General features: G+C 38.1%; 2 protein-coding genes across 3 annotated transcripts; both read right to left on the bottom strand.

The window, feature by feature from the left end:
* Window positions 1-316: 316 nt before the first annotated feature.
* Window positions 317-4,777, bottom strand: cfl1 (cofilin 1). The gene is made up of 4 exons (XM_060884879.1): window positions 4,617-4,777; window positions 1,659-1,957; window positions 1,480-1,556; window positions 317-1,203 (listed from the first exon to the last, which is right to left on the bottom strand). The coding sequence occupies exons 1-4, from the start codon at window positions 4,617-4,619 to the stop codon at window positions 1,067-1,069; spliced, it is 516 nt and encodes a 171-aa protein (XP_060740862.1). The 5' UTR covers window positions 4,620-4,777; the 3' UTR covers window positions 317-1,066.
* Window positions 4,778-5,732: 955 nt separating this feature from the next.
* atl3 (atlastin 3) lies at window positions 5,733-18,418 on the bottom strand. Of its 2 annotated transcripts, none has more exons than XM_060884833.1 (14): window positions 18,264-18,418; window positions 16,840-17,070; window positions 12,718-12,852; window positions 12,281-12,385; window positions 12,130-12,180; window positions 10,810-10,866; window positions 10,310-10,402; window positions 9,987-10,125; window positions 8,592-8,719; window positions 8,442-8,498; window positions 8,060-8,131; window positions 7,773-7,964; window positions 7,431-7,670; window positions 5,733-7,281 (listed from the first exon to the last, which is right to left on the bottom strand). In XM_060884833.1, the coding sequence occupies exons 2-14, from the start codon at window positions 17,041-17,043 to the stop codon at window positions 7,219-7,221; spliced, it is 1,536 nt and encodes a 511-aa protein (XP_060740816.1). In that variant the 5' UTR covers window positions 17,044-17,070; window positions 18,264-18,418; the 3' UTR covers window positions 5,733-7,218. The 2 variants fall into 2 exon arrangements, with proteins under 2 accessions (XP_060740816.1, XP_060740817.1); XM_060884834.1 differs by having other exon boundaries at window positions 16,840-17,065; window positions 18,264-18,393.
* Between the last annotated feature and the right edge of the window lie 185 nt (window positions 18,419-18,603).

Here is an 18,603-nt window from a genome sequence, read left to right as displayed (position 1 = left end):
GTTCATATTCAACCAGCTCTGTTCAGATATCAGGATGGATTTTCTGGGGTTTTGGAATAATTATACTAAACTCCAAAATAGGACAACATTGTACGTAGCTACTAGAATACCTTGGCATGTAACTTTATACCAGAAGGATGCACCTCAAGATCCTTCTGTGCGGTGGTGGTTTACTGCCCTCTAGTGGCACAGTTATTATTTGTTAAGTAATGCTAACATGGTGAATGCGAATACATTTTATGCAATATACACTTATACAAGCTAGAATCCCTGAAAAACGTATAGACCAAACCACTAAGACAGTGAAAAACACTACTTCAAATCAGAGTCTCGTTTATTGCATTTTTTTTTGTTTTTATTAGAGATAAGGAGACGATACAAAACATCCACTATGCAATATCTTTCGAACTCTGTACACAGGTTGTCCTAATGCATCGCTCCTCACTTTTTCATCAACTCAAGCCTTCCCATAGAGCCAGAATGTTTGCTTAAGGAATGTGAACAATATGACACCAGTGCTATAGTTTCAATCAGATTGTAAATTTTCTGCAAATAAAGAGCTGGAATCATTAAATCATTTAGAATAATAAAATAAGAAAGGAAGGGTGAATGAGCAAGGAAAATATTCATGTTCCCAAAATGGTCTTGATGCATCTTGTGCAGTCACTTATGGAGTAAGTCAATTTGTACTACACCTAATCTCAACTACACACATACTTAGAAAAATTAACTAGAAGTTTGGCAAAAAAAAAAAAAAAAAAAAAAAAAAAAAGTCTAAGTGTGAACAATATTCTGCAGATTCAATAGTTAAACTGTAATGGTTGCCGTCCTCATTTTCCTTAAACGATCTAAAGGAACCAGAAAAGAACAAAACCTGCCTGCAAACATGTACAGTTACAAGTCTTCATTTGATGATTTTTTTTTTTTTTGTTCTTGGTTTGTGAAATGGAATGACAGCCAATTTTTGTGGAGTTTGGAAACTGTCACCTTTAACAACTCAACCCACCCACCAGCATCACTGCCATGTGCCCTTGCCCTACCCATGTTGAAATGAACAGCTATACAGCTATTTCCCATGGTGGCAACATTCATCCAGAGGTTTCCCTTCCAGGGTGATCACCGAAGCGCCCCCAATCTTTTCAGCAAGAGTCTTTCGGTCCTTGATGTCCTCAATCCCATTCACTTGCCACTCGTGCTTGATACCTGCACAACACAAGGAGTTAAACTTAGAAAAAGCTGAACCAGGATGCACATTAACAATCTAGTTTTAACATGAATGCTCTACTCACTACCATCAACCTGGGCCATTTGTTTGAAAATAATTCTAAATGATTCTACAGTCATGCATTACATCAGCTTCACGATATAGAACAATCTTCATTTGCAAAGCAGAGCCAAGCATCAAGTTTGTGTTGTATCATTAGTATTGTACCACAAATGTGAAATATATAACCCTGACAATTAGCAAAAACAACTCACCTGTGAACTTCTTCTTGATTGCATCCTTAGAGCTGGCATAGATCATCTTGCTCTTCAGTGGAGCACTCTCTGGGGCCCTGGAGGTAAAAACACTAGTTTAGCTGCAACATCACTCAGTATAAAGTGACTTAAAACATTTTCTTCACTCACTCAAAAGGATTCCACCAAGCTTTCCTTACCAAAAGATGAATACCAGGTCCTCCTTCTTGGTCTCCTTGGTCTCATATGTGGCATCATACAGAGCATAACGGCAGTCATCAGGGGGCAGCATACTAACAAACGCCAGGAAAGGGTCACCCTCATCTCCCTGCAGGACCTCACGACCCTCTTCCATGACGATTTCCTTTTTGTTCTCACTCAGGCAGAACATCACAGCCTTCTTCCTGTTCTTCCTCTCCTCTTCACTGGGCTGAGCCTTGCGCACTTTCATTTCATTAAAGATGGTCAGCACAGTCTCGTGGACTTGAACTCCGGAGGCCTACACACAAAAACAAAGCAGCAAAATTGTATTACCATTACCAACTCAAAGTTCTGAATGCAGAGCCAAGGAAAAGTATAAGCATGATTTATGAATGCTTTCAGTGAACATGACATGGCAACCAGCAATGCCAACTGAAACCAAGTCAATTGCAACTACCTGCCTGACTCACTTTGCACAGTACAGATGGAAATACCCAACACAGGAGAAACACCAGGCAGCCTACTGAGGCCAGGAAGTTGTAAAAGGAATGCACACATCAAGAACATAAGCTCTAAAGATCAGGTGTGGCACAACTCGTTTTTAAAAGAAAATGGCAGGGTGTGGGGCTTGCTTAAGTGACACAGAAAATGAAAGTTACAGGAATACATATGGATTACTCAGCAACTTTAAAGCACATGACAAATTAACAATTGTAAAAGAATCTCTCATAGAACATGTCAGTTCCCACGGAGTATGAAGACGATCTATGAACAATGGCACTACTGTAAAAATCAAAAACTGCCTGAGATGCCATAAAAACCTATTTAGGTCTTCTGACTTCCATTACAACATTCGGAGGCAGATTGGATTGGAATTTCAACTTCTTGAAATCTGTCTCAACTTGTCTGTTCCTGCTGCAACATAATCCCCAAGACTCTAAAGGAGTGAGCCACTGAGAACAAATTCTAAATCTGACTCTGCAAACTGACACTTGATCAGACAATCAATAACCAGTTAATATTAACTTGGGGCATAAAAGAGGCTGAAAAATCATTTGCAGATTTATGAGTCGTTGCTACCGAATGACCGTGCTGCATTAGTGAGCCACCACACGGAAGTGTATAATAGGGCGTGGATGGTTTTACTCAGGGTCGAAAAGCAAAGACTTTACACCACAACATACAAGACAAACAAACAAATACAATATAAAAAGCAGACATCTTAAAATAACCTAGTTGCAAAACTGAGCAGACCCCTAAAATACCTTGACACCTTTTGACCTTCTTGAATTGGCAAGATTTCCCACTTGTTCTTAAGTCTAGATCCATTAAATAGTAAAGGCTTTTCTAAAGCCTCAGTTTTTGTTTCAGGTTCTGGCTAGGACACTCAAACACTGATTTTTCAGGTATACATTCCATCGTTGACTTGGATGTATGCGCTTCAGTTTAATAGCAAAACACCCCAAGGCTTACATGTGGGGATTTTTTTTATTTTTATATTTTTCTGAAGTATGTTCAAAAGCAGATATGCGTTTATCCCTCCTCAGACACATCTTCCTGTTAACATAACACCAAAGGACGTGAAGGGTTTTGAAGTTCACAATATATTCTACACATCCTAAGCTTGACAAAACCTGTACAGTAACCCGACAGATCCCTAAATGCAAGGAACCAATGAGTCCATCTCCATTACACTGAAAATCACAAAACGACGGGGAGTTTTAACACGTCTCCCACAAACAGGACCTGCACGGACACGTGAATGGGTTTAAAACGGCAGATAACAGAGACTGCGCCAACCGGTGAAATAGTTCCGGCCTTCTCAGGGTGCAGGGCAGTTTTTAAGAACGAACCGCAATCTGTGTTTAAAACACAACACACGTCAACTCTAATAAAAATATCGGGCGAATTCGTGAGTCTTAAACGTGTGTGATAATGACAAGCAGGCAGGAAGACACGTCGTAGTGCGTGACGACACGCAGCAGCGCCGCTTCCTTCTGCGTGTCAAACTAGCGAACGTCTGACTATTAAAAAAAGCATCACTCGATTTTTTTATTATTAAATATACTTGGACGCACGACGAACACGCAGAATCAGCCAATCTGCCCCGTTTCCAGTTGATCTGTACGGATTAGGACACAGCAGGTCAGTTGATGCGTGCATCAGTAATTAGGGTGGGGCCACAGTGACTGCGGGTCGATGCATGTGCTGACCATCTAAACACAAAAAACCCGCTGGGGGAAAAGCGATAATAAATCATCCCTGAAATCAAACGATTCTCCTGATTTACATAAAGGGACCGAAACGCGCAGAGAGATTTTACTTCTCGTTTTTGAATGCGCCGGATGCTCACGTTCAAACAAAGGACCGTGTTAGCATTAGCGTTAGCATTAGCACAGAACATGACGGCCTTCTTCGCCTCTGGACCACTGAAACACGGTGATCGAGGCGTCAGGGGCATAAAGACCACGTTTTAGTGTTAAATTTGACATGAGGACAAAAAGGCTAGTGAACTACGTGCTCGGTTTTATTTTTGTCAATGTCTAAATGAACGGAAATAAATACGGACGGCTGAGAAAATGGCGCCAGTTGTTTTTAGGTCGGTTGTCATTTTTCATTGCATCCGTTTTTTTTTTTTTTTTACACGAAAAGTAAACATTTGACAGTCGGGACAGATGCTTTTAGTCAAGTGTCTCACTGGAAATTGATTTATTTTTTTACACCAGGTGAAGTCTTTAATTCGTACGTTTTAAAAAACACAGTCATGTTTGACGGTGAAGAGAACAAGCTAAGCTGCTAGCGGACGCGGCTAAGAATGGCGTCAACTCAGACTGAGGAGAAAATCTCCGAGAAAACACTCCGAGTTCACGTTATTTTAAAGCAAACTCTCATTATAGAAACGTTCGCAATAAGTCGGTATCAACCAAAGGAGTAAATATGGACAAATGCAGACATACCATCGCGGCGTCTCTGTGCTAGTCGGTGTGTAAGGAGGAATTGAATGAGCGGTGATGCGGTCTCTCGCTCTCGCACACTTGACTCACACGGACGCGCCCTTCAACGCGCGCTCCCGCCACTTACACGAGGACGAGCGTGTCGTGAACGGTCACGTGCTATCTGTCTGCACGCCGGGATGTGGAGTTCCGTGTCCTACAACAGCGTGTAAAGTGTTAGGTTAGCCTATATTTCCTGTATTAATCGTTATAGAATGATTAGACGTGTTTAACCAATCAAGTGAAGACACGCATGGATACACGTGTAACCCCACGTGCGTATTAGGGCACAGCTGTCAGCAATAATTGAGTTATCACGTGTGATACAAGCGCTTATCAGAATGACGCTGCTTTATACACTACTTATTAAGTTTACCTTCATTGTGTATTTAATTACTATGTTCCTATTGGTTAGATTAAATCTTATTGCTTGGACATAAACATTTCCCCAAAACGATAATTATTCCGTTATATTGTTTTTGTGACAATGGACGAATTTTGCCAGCCCGCTATAAAAAGAGCTAATTGTTATAACGTGGAGTTTCACGTCACTGATGCCTGTGGTTGGCTGTGTTTGCCCCTCTGTCTCTGCCCCTTTTAAGGTTCGCTTAACTCACTTCCAAATAAGGAAGCAAACGGCGGCGCTCGTGCACGCGCATCGAGCGGCGAGACTGCTATCGCCATATAAGGGAAAAGGCCATTTCTGCTGTGTGCGCTTAGCGTCAGTTCCCCCATTGGCCGCTAGAGGGCGGACTATACAGATTACAGATAGAAACAGACAAAATAAGGAAATGTCTCCTTTTTTCTCTATAAATATTTGTAAGAATTGTATAATAACCGAGAAACACACACCTAAAGCTGCATATTAGAGCAAAACAATGTAGTTTGTGCATTTCTAAGAAGCGTGAACTCTAGAGTGATCTCTGCGTTCATACCAATGCAAATCAAAGCATGGCTTCTGAACCACAATAAAAAAGACAATGACGACACCTAGTGGACAAAACATATGTGCAAGACCTATTTCCCAGAATCAAATAACATTGCGTTTCTTTACACTACAAATGAAATATCACACAGACCTTTCACATGCATATGATTTTTATTAATGGAATGCATAAAGAAATGTAATATTGCTTTATGAATAAAGCTCTTCATATACCAAGATCACTTTGCAGTTTTAAAGCTGGTCCTTTGCATTTCCTGAATGAATAAAACTACTGTACAGAACAGAGGCCATAAATGAGGCTGAGATGCCATATAATTGTGTATAAAGAATGTGGCAGAGCAATAACTTGAAAACCGATTGATCACATTACTCAGATCATCACTGAAAACAAAACAAATACACAAAAAAATGTTCCCATATAAGGCTGATATCAAATCTTAAGGTAAAATACAATGTGAATAGGGTTTTATTTGTAACAGAAGCAGCTAAGGCCAACTCAGATAGGGTCAAATATTAAAACACTGGGGGAAGATGAAATGAGATGAGAAAAGTACAAAGCTGACAAAGAAAAATGTGTGAGTGCAAGAGTGCATCAGTTATTTAGTAAAATAGCATAACACTTACAGGAGATGATATAGAAAAACAGTGATATTGTCATTAACCAACCACCACCACCAAAAGAAACAAAAAACAAACCTCCATTTGAATCAGACTGACATTGCTCAGAGAACATTGCTTAGTAATTTGGTTAACTAATATGTGGCTGTAATGGAACACATACCATGTTTTAAAGGGTTTCTTACCACATTTGAGGTTTTTTTTGTTTTAAAGCACCATGCAATTTAATTTGCCAATTTGACTGGGCTGGTCCCTGATGAATACAATTTTTAATTCCCAAAACAGAAGACAAGATGCTAACACAAACAATTTCAAAAGGAGTATAAATCATATGCAAAGTTCAAGTTTGGTGAAAAGATGGAATGTATACATAATCCCATAAAGGTGCTAAAGTAACAATGCTCTATTATAGTGTTTTGTTTCTTTTACAGTATAACAAATGTTATTATAATCAAGTGTGTATTTTATTACACTCATGGCTTGTTGTGTAATGATATAAATATGAAAAAAGACATTTATATCTAGTGTCTTTTCCTGTATGACAAATTGCCCTGAAAGGTGCCAACAAAGAGCAAGATCTTTGGCAATATTAAAATAAGTACATGTAAACAAAATACTTCATCTACTTTAAGGAGGACAGACCTTGTGCAAAATCAACCTTGTGTCTGATAAGTTGTCTAATGATGAAATTTAAGTTATTTTTCTTAAAAAAGAAACAATTCAGTACATTCTCATTGGACCTTTTTGTAATAAACATTTGATATCAAAACAAATTTCTTATGAAAAGACAAGCCAATCGTAAAATACTGAGCAGGTCAAATATGGTACATCATTTGTCATGGTAAAATACACTGATTGCTTCTTTTTAAGCTAAAATACATTGCAACAGGATACAGATTTAAGTTTGGGAAAGTGTATTAGCAATATTTGTTGTCAAATGATTGGTTGAATTTGTGTTGTGCTATTTATCTCAAGCAGGATTCTTTGATTTGCTTAAAAAAGCTATCTTGATTTTTTGCCTTGCGTAATCGGATGGGTTCTTGATTTATTCAACATTCCGGTGGCCTAGACAAAAAAGAAAGGCATGGTTGAGGGGGACTGTCAAACTAGTATTAAAACATAATATTCAATCCAATACTTAATACATTTGTAAAAGGTTACTTTGGATACTTCTTACAATGAGATATTTTAGTTATTTCTCCTTCCCTAGTTACCTGCTCCAGTAACACTCCGGCTGCCTGGTCTATGGCAGTGCCAACATTTCGGTATTGGCCAGAGTAGCGAATGAAGGTCCACGTGAGCATAGCTACCATGGCCAAACCCAGCATACAGTCACAGGCGAATGAAACACTGCTCAGCCCGATGAACAGTAAAAGTGCTGAGAGCACATACAAGAGGCAAACCAGGACAAAAAGTACTGCTGGTGTACGGAATGCACTGAAAAGGTTCTTTGACTGAAAAGAGAAAGAGATTTGAAAAAAATATAAATATATAAAAATAAAAATTTTAATAATATAAAAAAATTTAGTTTAATAATTTCTGTTCCTGCTTCTGACCTCATTGTGCTTGCTGAATGACTCCCACAGTTCATTTAGCTCCTCATCTAAATGAGCCTGATATGAGGCACAGAAGTCCTTCCCACCCATCTTCTTAATGCTGCTAAAGTGATGAAGAGCCTCTGATTTGAAGAAGTTATGCTTCTCCAGCAGAGAGTCAGGTGCCACGTAGGGCAGATCTCCACCACAGACCTGGCAGAGGACATGAGGGGAAAAAGATGAAAGTAAGACAACTTATATGTTCAAGATATAACGATATGTTAAGTGATTCCAAGTCACATACGAACCTTCTCCATATTCTTGTAATACTGGTCCTTAGCGGATGCCACAGCTGCCAAATTGTTAGCTTCAGCTGTAGCCTGCATGAGTCAACACAATGCTTATGACTGTTCTGAAAATGTGGTTGGGACGTAAACAGAAACTGGTAACACGGGTTGACATTTAATGAATGAGTATGCAAGTGGTTGCAGATTCATTAAAATTCACTCAAACCAAGTCAGGAGATGAGCAATGAAATGGACAACAGACAAGAACTTTTTTGTATTCTTAGAAAAGTGCGAGTGCAACTGAAATTTGAGTCATATGACTCATTTGTTTTAGATGTAATTAAACAGATATACATTTCAAAAGAGGTTTCAAAAGGAGTTGAAAAGCATGTATAGCAATTACCTGCAGCATAGACATTGGGTGTGGTAGATCTTCACCCTGGTATATTTTAATGTATGACTGAAATAAAAAAATATCAGCATGCATGAGAATGACAATGTTTATTCTATCACTGAACACATGTAACATTAAACACCAGGTGTATGTGCCCACCTTGAAGTACTCCAGCAGGCCCCTGCATGTCACCTTGTTGCCACTGATCTCCTTCACAGCCAGTCTCTCAGGGTCCAGTAGCATGGGAATAAGGTTGCATAGCTCAGTTTTAAACTCAGGTGCCACATCTAAAGAGTGAAGAGGAGATGAAAACAGCAATTTACACAAGCTGTGAACACCTAACAGGGGTGTTATCAGCCCTCAACTAAACCCTGGACCTCTGTCTTTATGTATTGTGCTGAAAGTGCTGGGAGAATGTCATAAAACGCTGCAAAACACTGCCCACTTTCATTTATACAATTATCTATTTTGACAATTGTGTACAAGTACTACAATAAATAAAATTATGTAGATGTAGATTAAGAGCTTTAGGTCACAGTGGCTTTGAAAATGGCAAGTTGGTTGGGGAGGGCGAGGCTGGTTTGAGTAGTTCAGAAACTGCTGATCTGCGAGTTTCTTGCAAGACAGGACGGCGCAAAAAGAAAGAAAAAAAAAAAAAAAAAAAAAAAGAGGCCACATTGCACGTTACACACACATTATCCTATGTAACAACAGATGCAGTCTTCATAGGTAAATCCCAGGTCACAAACAAAGAATACACATTCAGCGCTATTAATAGTTTAAACAATGAAACTAACAGTTCACACACAGGTATCAAAAAACACCTGTTATTATATGTGCCAATATTTTTGATCACTTGAAAAATGTGTGGGTTTAAACCAAAGACACTGTGATGTAAATTTTTCAAGTTGAGTTAATCTGTTGGTTCATATTCATATTTTGATGTCAAAACCAAATGTCTTCATATACATATACACACCAAGCTCATATCAACAGCTTGAAACATAATATTTCTTAATGTTATGGATACACTGCTATATCTGAAAAAAAAAATAGTTCTCATTTTAATATTATAGTTAATAACCTCTGAGAAAATAATGAAAATGCTAAATATCCAGGCACTTTGTGACTGTCCAATCAAATGCTGTCTAGACCTATACACACACCTCCCTCCTGGAGGTTAGTTCAGTGCTAAAGTAACAGCTCTCTAGCACATTTGAAGCAGTGCGTTAGTGTGTTTTTGAGCTCTTCAGAGATGGAATATATAAAACTAACTTAGACTGTGATTACATCTTTATATAGTCAAGGCTCTTTCATCAGTCACAGTCAATAAAATCCTCTTGTTAATCTCTTTGTTTAGTTAACATAAACAACTGTCGGGTTTGTTTAGAATCGATGGGAATGTGGCATATCTCAATCACTATTGGCAGCTGCGAGACAAGCAGATAAACTACACATTTCAGAAAAAAATACTTCAAACTATGGAATCACAGCAAAGACGACATTTAATGGGGACTTTAAGAATGTAGACAATGACAAAGCAGTAGTACAAACCACGGAGCTGTCCCTGAAATGAAGGGCTTGTGGCAACCTTTAGGCCAGGATGTGGTAACAGGAAGCAGGAAATAGATGTGAAACAGGAATGAATGTGCTTTCTTACTGCTTGTAGCTCCTCATGTTGAGATTCCTTCACCTGAAAAAAGGACAAGTAAAGTTGTTACTGTATGTATGTATACGTATATATGTGTAATGTATCCTGTCACATAGAGCCACAAGTTTAATACTGCATATTATTTCTGCTTTATTCCTTTGACTACTCACTGATGCATATCTTTTTTGAGCATTGGCAAAGCAGTCACAAAATACATCAACAATACCTGGAGCCGTTTATCCAAGAACTGACCGCCTCCCTTCAACCCATAGCTGTACTCATAGGGGAAGCTCCAGTCTCTGACCAGAAACATGAGTGACTGAGGAAAGCCGGAGATCACAAACAAAACCAAATATTCAAGTAAAAGCAAAAAACATTTAGGACATTCATAAGTCATGCTGAAACATATTTAGCAGACATAATTAATTATGGCCCAGAGTGCTGGATGTGATGAACTAACACCCATGATTGGTCAAATTCGGTAGTGGGCCAGGTAGGAATCCTGTTGCAATGTAAAATTAAAACTACAAGTTTCTGTCTTATTTTATGCTACTTCAGTGGCAACTCCTGGCAAAATGAAATTGCTAAAACATGTACAAAGATACTTGACTGTACACCAATTTTACACTTCTTATTTAAACTCACACCTGTAATGCACTTTATAAATCAGATTTATAAAACAGCTCTCAAAGCTGTCTGACATTTTCCTGAAACCTGGGCCTTTACCTGAAAGGGCTTTAAGAAGATTTCATCCATTGCCAGTCGGCCATATTCCGTGAACAGCTACAGGGAAAGAAACAAAAACAAATATTCAGGTCATATTTAAAATATATTATCATTGTCCACTTTAAAAGGAACACCTGTTCACTTATGCTGATTCATTAATCAGCCAATCATGTGGCGGCAGCACAATGCTTAAAATCAAGCAGACACAGGTCAAGAAATACAGACAAATTTTACATCAGAATGAGGAAAAACATGATCTCCATGGCCTGCTCTGAGGCATGGTTGCTGGTACCAGAAGAACTGGTTTGAGTATTTCATAAACTACTGATCTCCTGTTTTCTGTGGCAACGCTTTGTAAAAATAGATGAAATGGACAATTTTGTTTGAGCTGGGAGGAAGAATATACAATGGATAAAAGAAGTTGACACACCCCTGTTAAAATGCCAGGTTACTGTGATATAAAAAATAAGACCAAGATAAATAATTTCAGCACATTTTCCACCTTAAATGTGGAATAAATCCTATAAATGTACAACTCAAAAACAAACTGAAATCTTTTTTGTGTTGGGTTGGGGTCAATATCTTGATTTTGTCAATATCTTGAATTTTCCACCTTGATTAAGGTCCCAGTTCCAGCTGAGAAAAAACAGCACCAAAGCTACCACCACCATGCCTCACTGTGATTATGGTGTTCTTTAATTATGCAGTGTTGTTTTTGTGCCAAATATACCTTTTGCAATTATGGCCAAAAAGTTCAACCTTGGTTTCAAATTTTTTGCAAAATTTAGCCGAGCTTGGATGTTTTCGTTTTCGTAAGACAAGGCTTCTGTCTTGCCACCCTACCCCACAGCCCAAACATATTACAAATACAGGAGATGGTTGTTACATTTAACACACAGTCAGTACTTGCCAAAAATTCCTGCAGTTCCTTTAATCTTACTGTAGGCCTCCTGGCAGCCTTCCTGACCAGTTTCCTTCTCACCTTTCAGCAATTTTCAATGGACGTCCAGGTCTCGGTAACGTCACTTTTGCACCCGTTTTTTTTTTGTTTGTTACCCCCTTAAATGATCAGGTGTACATGCCTTCCTAATTAAGTGGATGGTAAGTGGAATGTGTGTTCATGAAAATAACAGCAGTTAGAGTTACAACCTCAATCCATCTAATTGTAATTAATTAACTATGATTAAATATGGTTACTTTTTCTTTACTCATACTTAATCACTTAAAATGATCCAGACAGTGGATAAATTCACAACATTTGCACAAACCTAAAACAAACTACAAACAGAACAGTTTCTATACATTTCATAGTAGACTCACCTGAAGCTGCTGCAAATCATCTTCTTGGATATTTTGTGAAAGGTTGTATATCTACAAAACAACCATTTATGAATAAATCAATAGCTATGCACCCCTCACAATACAAGCAATGAAATATTAGGGACTAAATATAAGTTTTTTATGGTTGCACCTGCACTGAGCTGGTCATGGTGCTGAGGGCAAAGATTGTAGCACAGTCTTTCACTGTGGACTGGTTATCAAATGCTCCCTGTGTGTCCATAAGCAATACTGCCACCTTGAGGAAAGAAGAGTTAAAACTGTGTTCATGCTTATACTGTTTACACTATAAACACTATAAACTGTAAAGTACTGCATGAAAGGCACAGAAAAAGAGAAGAAAACTTTTCACCAGCTAGATAAATGGGGTAAATTCACAGCACTATTTGCTTATTGCACCCATTCAAAGTAGCAACAGCTGCAATTATTTTAATGAGTCACATCTTTAAAGACAATTCATAAGTTAATAGTTAATATGGTAATGAGACTCATTATTTAGTCACTGTATATACTCTGATTACAAGCAGAGACTAATATTTTAAAGAGGACGCCATGCTGATCTCTCTGTACCTCGTTGCCATTACTTTTCCTCATGGTGAAGACTTCACTCCACAGCTGGATGCCTGTGGTCTCAGGCTCTGAGCCTCCTCTCCAAGAGAATCCTGTGAGGGGCTCATCCTCTTGACCAAGCCAGCCATGTCCGGGCTAATGGACCAGAAAAAGAAGAGTAAATGGTAAAAGTCAAATTTAATGGGATTACACTAGATCATAGGTTCATGGAGTAGGAACTGCAGTAAATGGGTGTACTTGGTCTACAACAATGTACTGGTAGGTGGTCATCATCAAAGTAACATCCACATGAATGCCAGGACTGAAATTTTTCTAGCAGAACATTGTCCAAAGCATTAGACTGCCTCCACTGGCTGCCTTTTTCCACTAGTGCAGCCTGGAACTAACTGTTAACTGTTCACTTGCTGCCAACTACTTCATAGTATTTAGCTACATGTACATCAGGCTAGACGTACACGTAATGTACAATTTATATCAAACTCAGATTTTCATTCCTCTGCTGCAACAACATGCATTTTTACATAATCTGGATTACTTTTTTTGGATTATTGCATAATCTGGATTACTTTTTTGGATTATTGCATTATAGTTGACAAATACTGAAGACAAAATGTTGTGTGTATATATATATGTAAAAAAGAAATGCTTAAACTAAAAGGATCCATTAGTAAAAAATAAAATATAAAAAATATGCTGTTTAGGTAAACGTTTCTTGTAACCTGTGAAAAATAAAGCAGCCAAATTCTTTGCATTTAAATGATGTAAATTATACTGAACTTGAATGCATTTGTATAGCAATGAGGCATAGACAGTGCATACAGTTACACAAGACAGTTGCGAAAATCACGTGAAGAAATACAATGAAGACGACAACATTTTCTCACATTTTTCCCCTTAGCTTTTTGTCAGATTAGAGTAACAACATATTCCTATTGTCTGATCAGCTTTGCCTCTAACTTCCTGACACAGTAAGGTCATCAAGGTGTGGATCTATTACGTGCCTATCCGGTGAGCATTTGAGTTACAGGTCAACACTGTCCTCTAACGTACAGATATTCACGACAGTTTTTTTTCCTCTCTCCCCATAACTATATCCATGTTGCTTTCAACATGCTTTTTTTTTGGTAACACATTTTACTGTCCTTACCTTTATAAAGTACAGTCCTATCTTTTATAGCACTAGGCATATCTAATATCTAAAGCAACTGATAGAGAGAATGGTCTTGTCCCCTTAAGCAGCTTTTTAATAACGCAGCAATGTAATATCAATCATGTCCATAAGTAAAAAATGTGGGTCTGTGGGAATGAAGTCACGTTATTTTCTGCACATGAGGTAAAGTTGACACCTGGCATATGCATAACACTTACACATACTGAGGCTTGGTTATATGACAGAAAAATTCTCTCAAGTCTGCAATTCAAGATATGTATCATGTTATATATATATATTTGCTCACAAAACTGTAAACAATACTGTAAGGGTTTTAAAATACTAATTGTTGAAAAAGATTTGAAATATCACAGCTGACATTTTTATATATAAAATATAAAACATTTTTTATAAAACCTCTAAATCTCTAAAAGTTAAAGAGATCTGCATTATTCTTTCTTTACCAGGTATTAAGTGTTACATAGAAGCACAATGTTACACATTACAGTAAGAATTCATAATTTTAATTAAAATTAAAAATTGCTCAGAAGATTCTGTGCAACTAATCAGAAGGTTGAGCGGTCAGGTTCTGGACAATGTTGGGATAGCCTTTAACCCAAAACTGCACTAGTGGTGTCTTAGAAATTCTGGACTTTGCACTCTGACCCCATTCCAAGGGTAGTGAAACAGAAATGTTAAAGCACACATAGTTCACATAGCCCCCATGTCTCAAACTGATGCGTTTTGTTTGAAGTAGTAAGTAGAGAGAATGCGGTTGGTGACGTCAATCCAGTCAAATTGTCTCCTACCTTGAATTAAGTGGATCTTGAGCATGTTCACTGACAAATGTTCCAGAATTTAAGGAACACTAGAGTGATGGCTTGCTAAACAACTTTTATTTATTTGATTTATAAAGAGAAAACAGCATTATACGACATCCACTGCTGAATTCTCATATCTGATTGGTCCAAAATCACAAGTATATTAACATGCCTGTTCTTAACAGCCCACACTGGGACTTGTATAGCAGACACGCCACATTACCCAGACTAATAATTAACAAAGAATGCATAATCATTGTTTGGTGAAACTTTCTGTAACAAGAAGTGAGATTAACAACACTGGTAGGGGAAACACTGATGCTATACCACATGAGATATGAGGAACTAAACTATTAACTACTATGAAGTGTAATAATATACAAATAAGAATAAGTATGATGTCTTGTTCTATAATAAATGAAAATTATTACTCCAAATCAAAATACTTACATTTACAGCATTTGGCAGACGCCCTTATCCAGAGCGACGTACATAAGTGCTTAAATCTCTAACATTGGATACATTAATACTGGCTCACTAGGTTACATACTTAAGATACCATGAGTTTAAAACATTGTTCAGAGTTACAATGAAAAAGTGTCAGTTTTTTTTTTTTTAATAAATATAAATGCAAAAGATAAGGAAAGAAGTGCTAGTTGAAGTGTTTCCTGAATAAGTAGGTCTTCAACCGCCATTTGAAAATATCCAGTGACTCAGCTGTCCGGACCTCTAGGGGAAGTTCATTCCACCACCTTGGTGCCAGAACAGAAAAGAGTCTTGTAGTATACTTGCCTCTTACCCTGAGAGATGGTGGAACTAGTCGAGCAGTGCTGGTAGATCAGTGCAGTGCGAGGAGTGATGAGGGCTTTGAGGAAAGACGGAGCTGGTCCATTTTTGGCTTTGTAGGCCAGCATCAGTGTTTTGAATCTGATGCGTGCAGCTACCGGAAGCCAGTGGAGGGATTGCAGAAGCAGGGTGGTATGCAAGAACTTTGGCAGGTTAAAAACAAGCCATGCAGCTGCATTTTGGATCATGTGCAGAGGACAGATTGCGTTCATAGGTAGTCCTGCCAGCAGTGCATTGCAGTAATCCAGTCTTGAAATGACAAGAGACTGAACAAGTACTTGAGCAGCCTGTGTGGACAAATTTCTTCTTGGACAAACTTTCATCTAGTCAGAATTGTACTTTGTAATTTCTCTGTGCTTTTTCTTTGTGTTATTAACATCATTAGAGAAAGAGAACAAAAGAAAGGGTGGACAAGGAAACGCCTCTATAGCTTTTAGAGCATAAGTTAATAAGAATTTATGGCAATTGGCAAATGCCCTTCTCCAGAGCAACTTACAAAAGTGCTTTGAAGTCTCCATGATTCCCTTAATGTAAGCAATGCACACACCAGGCCATCCACATGATGTAATAGAAAACATCAAGCCCCTGTCTTCCATTGCTCCACGGTACAATTTAAGCTGTGAGATGTGAACGGGGTCAGCATGGGCACTTTGACCAGTCTGCAGCTACACAGCCAACACCTTTATTCCAACACCTTTCTTTTATAATCAGCATTAACATTTATTTTGTCCTTCCAAGGATCACCTTTGGTAGGTACTGACCACTGCACACCAGAAACACACTACAAGACATGCTGTTTGGAGATGCCCTGACCCAGCTGTCTAGCCATCACAATTTGGCCTTTAACAGAGTTGCTCAGTTATTTACACTTGCCTAGTTTTTCTGCTTCTAACCCATTAACTTTGAGAACTGACTGTTCACTTGCTGCCTAATACATCACCAACTTAGCAGGCACCATTGTAACAAGATAAAAAAATGTTGTATCTTCAACTGTCAGTGGTTTTAGTATAATGATCAGTGTAGCTTCCCAAAAATATTAAACAGTAACTATAAACAATTTAAAACTGTGACAGTTCATTAATAATAAAAAATGGTCCTCTACAATTTTCCATTTTTTCAATTAAATTTGTAAATCATTAGAAGATTTCTGTACTATGAGAAGAATAAAACTTTTTTGGGGCAAGTTGCAATAGGAAAAAAAATCTATTTGAGGTTGGTATGACACCACCTGAAAATGAATTATTTGGAAATAATCCATTATGCAGATAACATTGATTTGCACATTTGTAATGGTAGGTGACTGACCTTCCTGTTCATGTATCGAAGCATGAAGTCCAGAAGAAAGCTCTTCCCCTTGCGAAAAGCACCAGCAACAGACAGCACCACAACCTCCAGATCTCGAACCGCAGGTGCTAAGAGTATCTGTTCCAGTGCTTTTGTTTCCAAACCAAAGGAGTGATCTTCCTTATTGACGGTCACAATTTGGACCGCGCAAGGTTTAGTGGCCATCTTTGGTTCTATGCTGTTGCAACTATGCTGCAGAGAACATGTACACAGTTAGGCTTTGTAAATACTTATCTTAGTAAATACAAACTTAAAATATAATCACTGTTTCAGACTTGAATCATGTTTGCCAAGACTAGCGGCTTGATTGTTTCACAAGCCAAGATCTTTGTATGAAGAATCATTTGAAAAAAAGGGTAGTTATTCTGGAAACGTGTAATGCAAACTCCTAGAGAGGTTAAAACCATGCTCTTCTCCACTTAGAGATCTACATCCCTGTGAAAGAAAGCCTTTGTTTTTGCAATCTTGGCCACCCTTTGCCTGTAGGCAAATGAATCTAATCACCAGTTTCAAGCAATAATTTGAAAGAGGCTACTTAAATGTTACTGCATTAATATCACTGTAGCAGTCAGAAGATGATGGTGACTGATTTTTTTTTCTTTTACAACTAGAAATGCGACCCAACCAGCATCTGTGGATATTTATTTTATCTAAAACGAATACAGTAGTGGTTTGAGGTGTGGTGGCCTGCATGAAAACACAAGCGACGACATGCCTCACATTTCTCACTGGTGAATCTGCAGTTCTTTCTGTGGGGCTCTGACGTGACAGAACACAGGAGAAAAACACTTGCTCCTTAACACGTCCATCAAATTGCGTTATCATCAAACACGTGTATGGCGCCAACAAAAACACGCTTTTCACACCAACCATTTTGTGCGAATAAATTGGCAAAATATTTTGTGTCAATGAAAATACGCCAAATTACACACAGACTTCACAGTGAAGCTGTTGGTCCAAACTTAAAGCAACGTGTCAAATTTACATAAGAGGAGCTTTGGAGCCTTTACTATCACTACTAAATAACAAAAGTCAAGAAAACTCAAAACCATAATGGTGCGAATGTTTGCTACATGGAAGTATCTTTGCTAATATTCAGTTAAAATCCTCGAGGGACAAGAAACAGTTAACGATTAGCAAAGACGTTGTTATTTGTCTTATCTAACATGTAGAAAATGTAGAAGTATATTATGAACGGCATTAAAGTTAAATATAATATAAAAAATAATAAAAAGCTAAGCTTAAAAGTAACTTTTAGTTACTTATGCGCTGATGCGCTGCAAACTCGTTTAACAGAAGACGAAGCTAGAGGAACTATTTATCAGAAGTAAGATATAAACATTGTATTGTAAACACTTACACTAAAACTGATTAATCTACCTTACCTCTATTTCCGTTAGGTTATTAGCTTCAGTTTGAGAAGACAGCGTCTACCGTAGTCTGGAAACAATTAGACAACTTTTTCCCCCGAGTTGTATCGCCCATACCGACATGCTACATGGGAGTTGTAGTTAGATTGTCAGTCCCAGGCTGCCCACAGTGCGGAAATGACGACATTAAAACTACAACTCCCGGCATGCACTTCTAATAAAACAGCAGCTTACACCGGATCGAAACGGTTGATAAAGACCCGAGGATGCAAATATTTGTTATTCATTTTGACCAACAGGGCTCAGAGGTTAATTGTAGTATTATTCTTTAATGAGTCATTTAAGGAATAAACAA

This window comes from Tachysurus vachellii, chromosome 13 (assembly GCF_030014155.1).
Source record: "Tachysurus vachellii isolate PV-2020 chromosome 13, HZAU_Pvac_v1, whole genome shotgun sequence".
In the NCBI taxonomy this organism is placed as follows: Eukaryota; Metazoa; Chordata; class Actinopteri; order Siluriformes; family Bagridae; genus Tachysurus; species Tachysurus vachellii.
This window is presented reverse-complemented; position numbering and strand designations above follow the sequence as displayed.

Coding starts and splice junctions, on each gene's coding strand:
- cfl1 (XM_060884879.1), bottom strand. Junction 1,557..1,658: donor GACCTGGTATTCATCTTTTG/GTAAGGAAAGCT, acceptor TTTTACCTCCAG/GGCCCCAGAGAGTGCTCCAC. Junction 1,204..1,479: donor AATCAAGAAGAAGTTCACAG/GTGAGTTGTTTT, acceptor TGTGTTGTGCAG/GTATCAAGCACGAGTGGCAA.
- atl3 (XM_060884833.1), bottom strand. CDS start 17,043: ATGGCCACTAAACCTTGCGCGGTCCAAATTGTGACCGTCAATAAGGAA. Junction 8,499..8,591: donor GCCTGCTGGAGTACTTCAAG/GTGGGCACATAC, acceptor TTTTTATTTCAG/TCATACATTAAAATATACCA. Junction 8,132..8,441: donor ACCCAATGTCTATGCTGCAG/GTAATTGCTATA, acceptor TGACTCATGCAG/GCTACAGCTGAAGCTAACAA.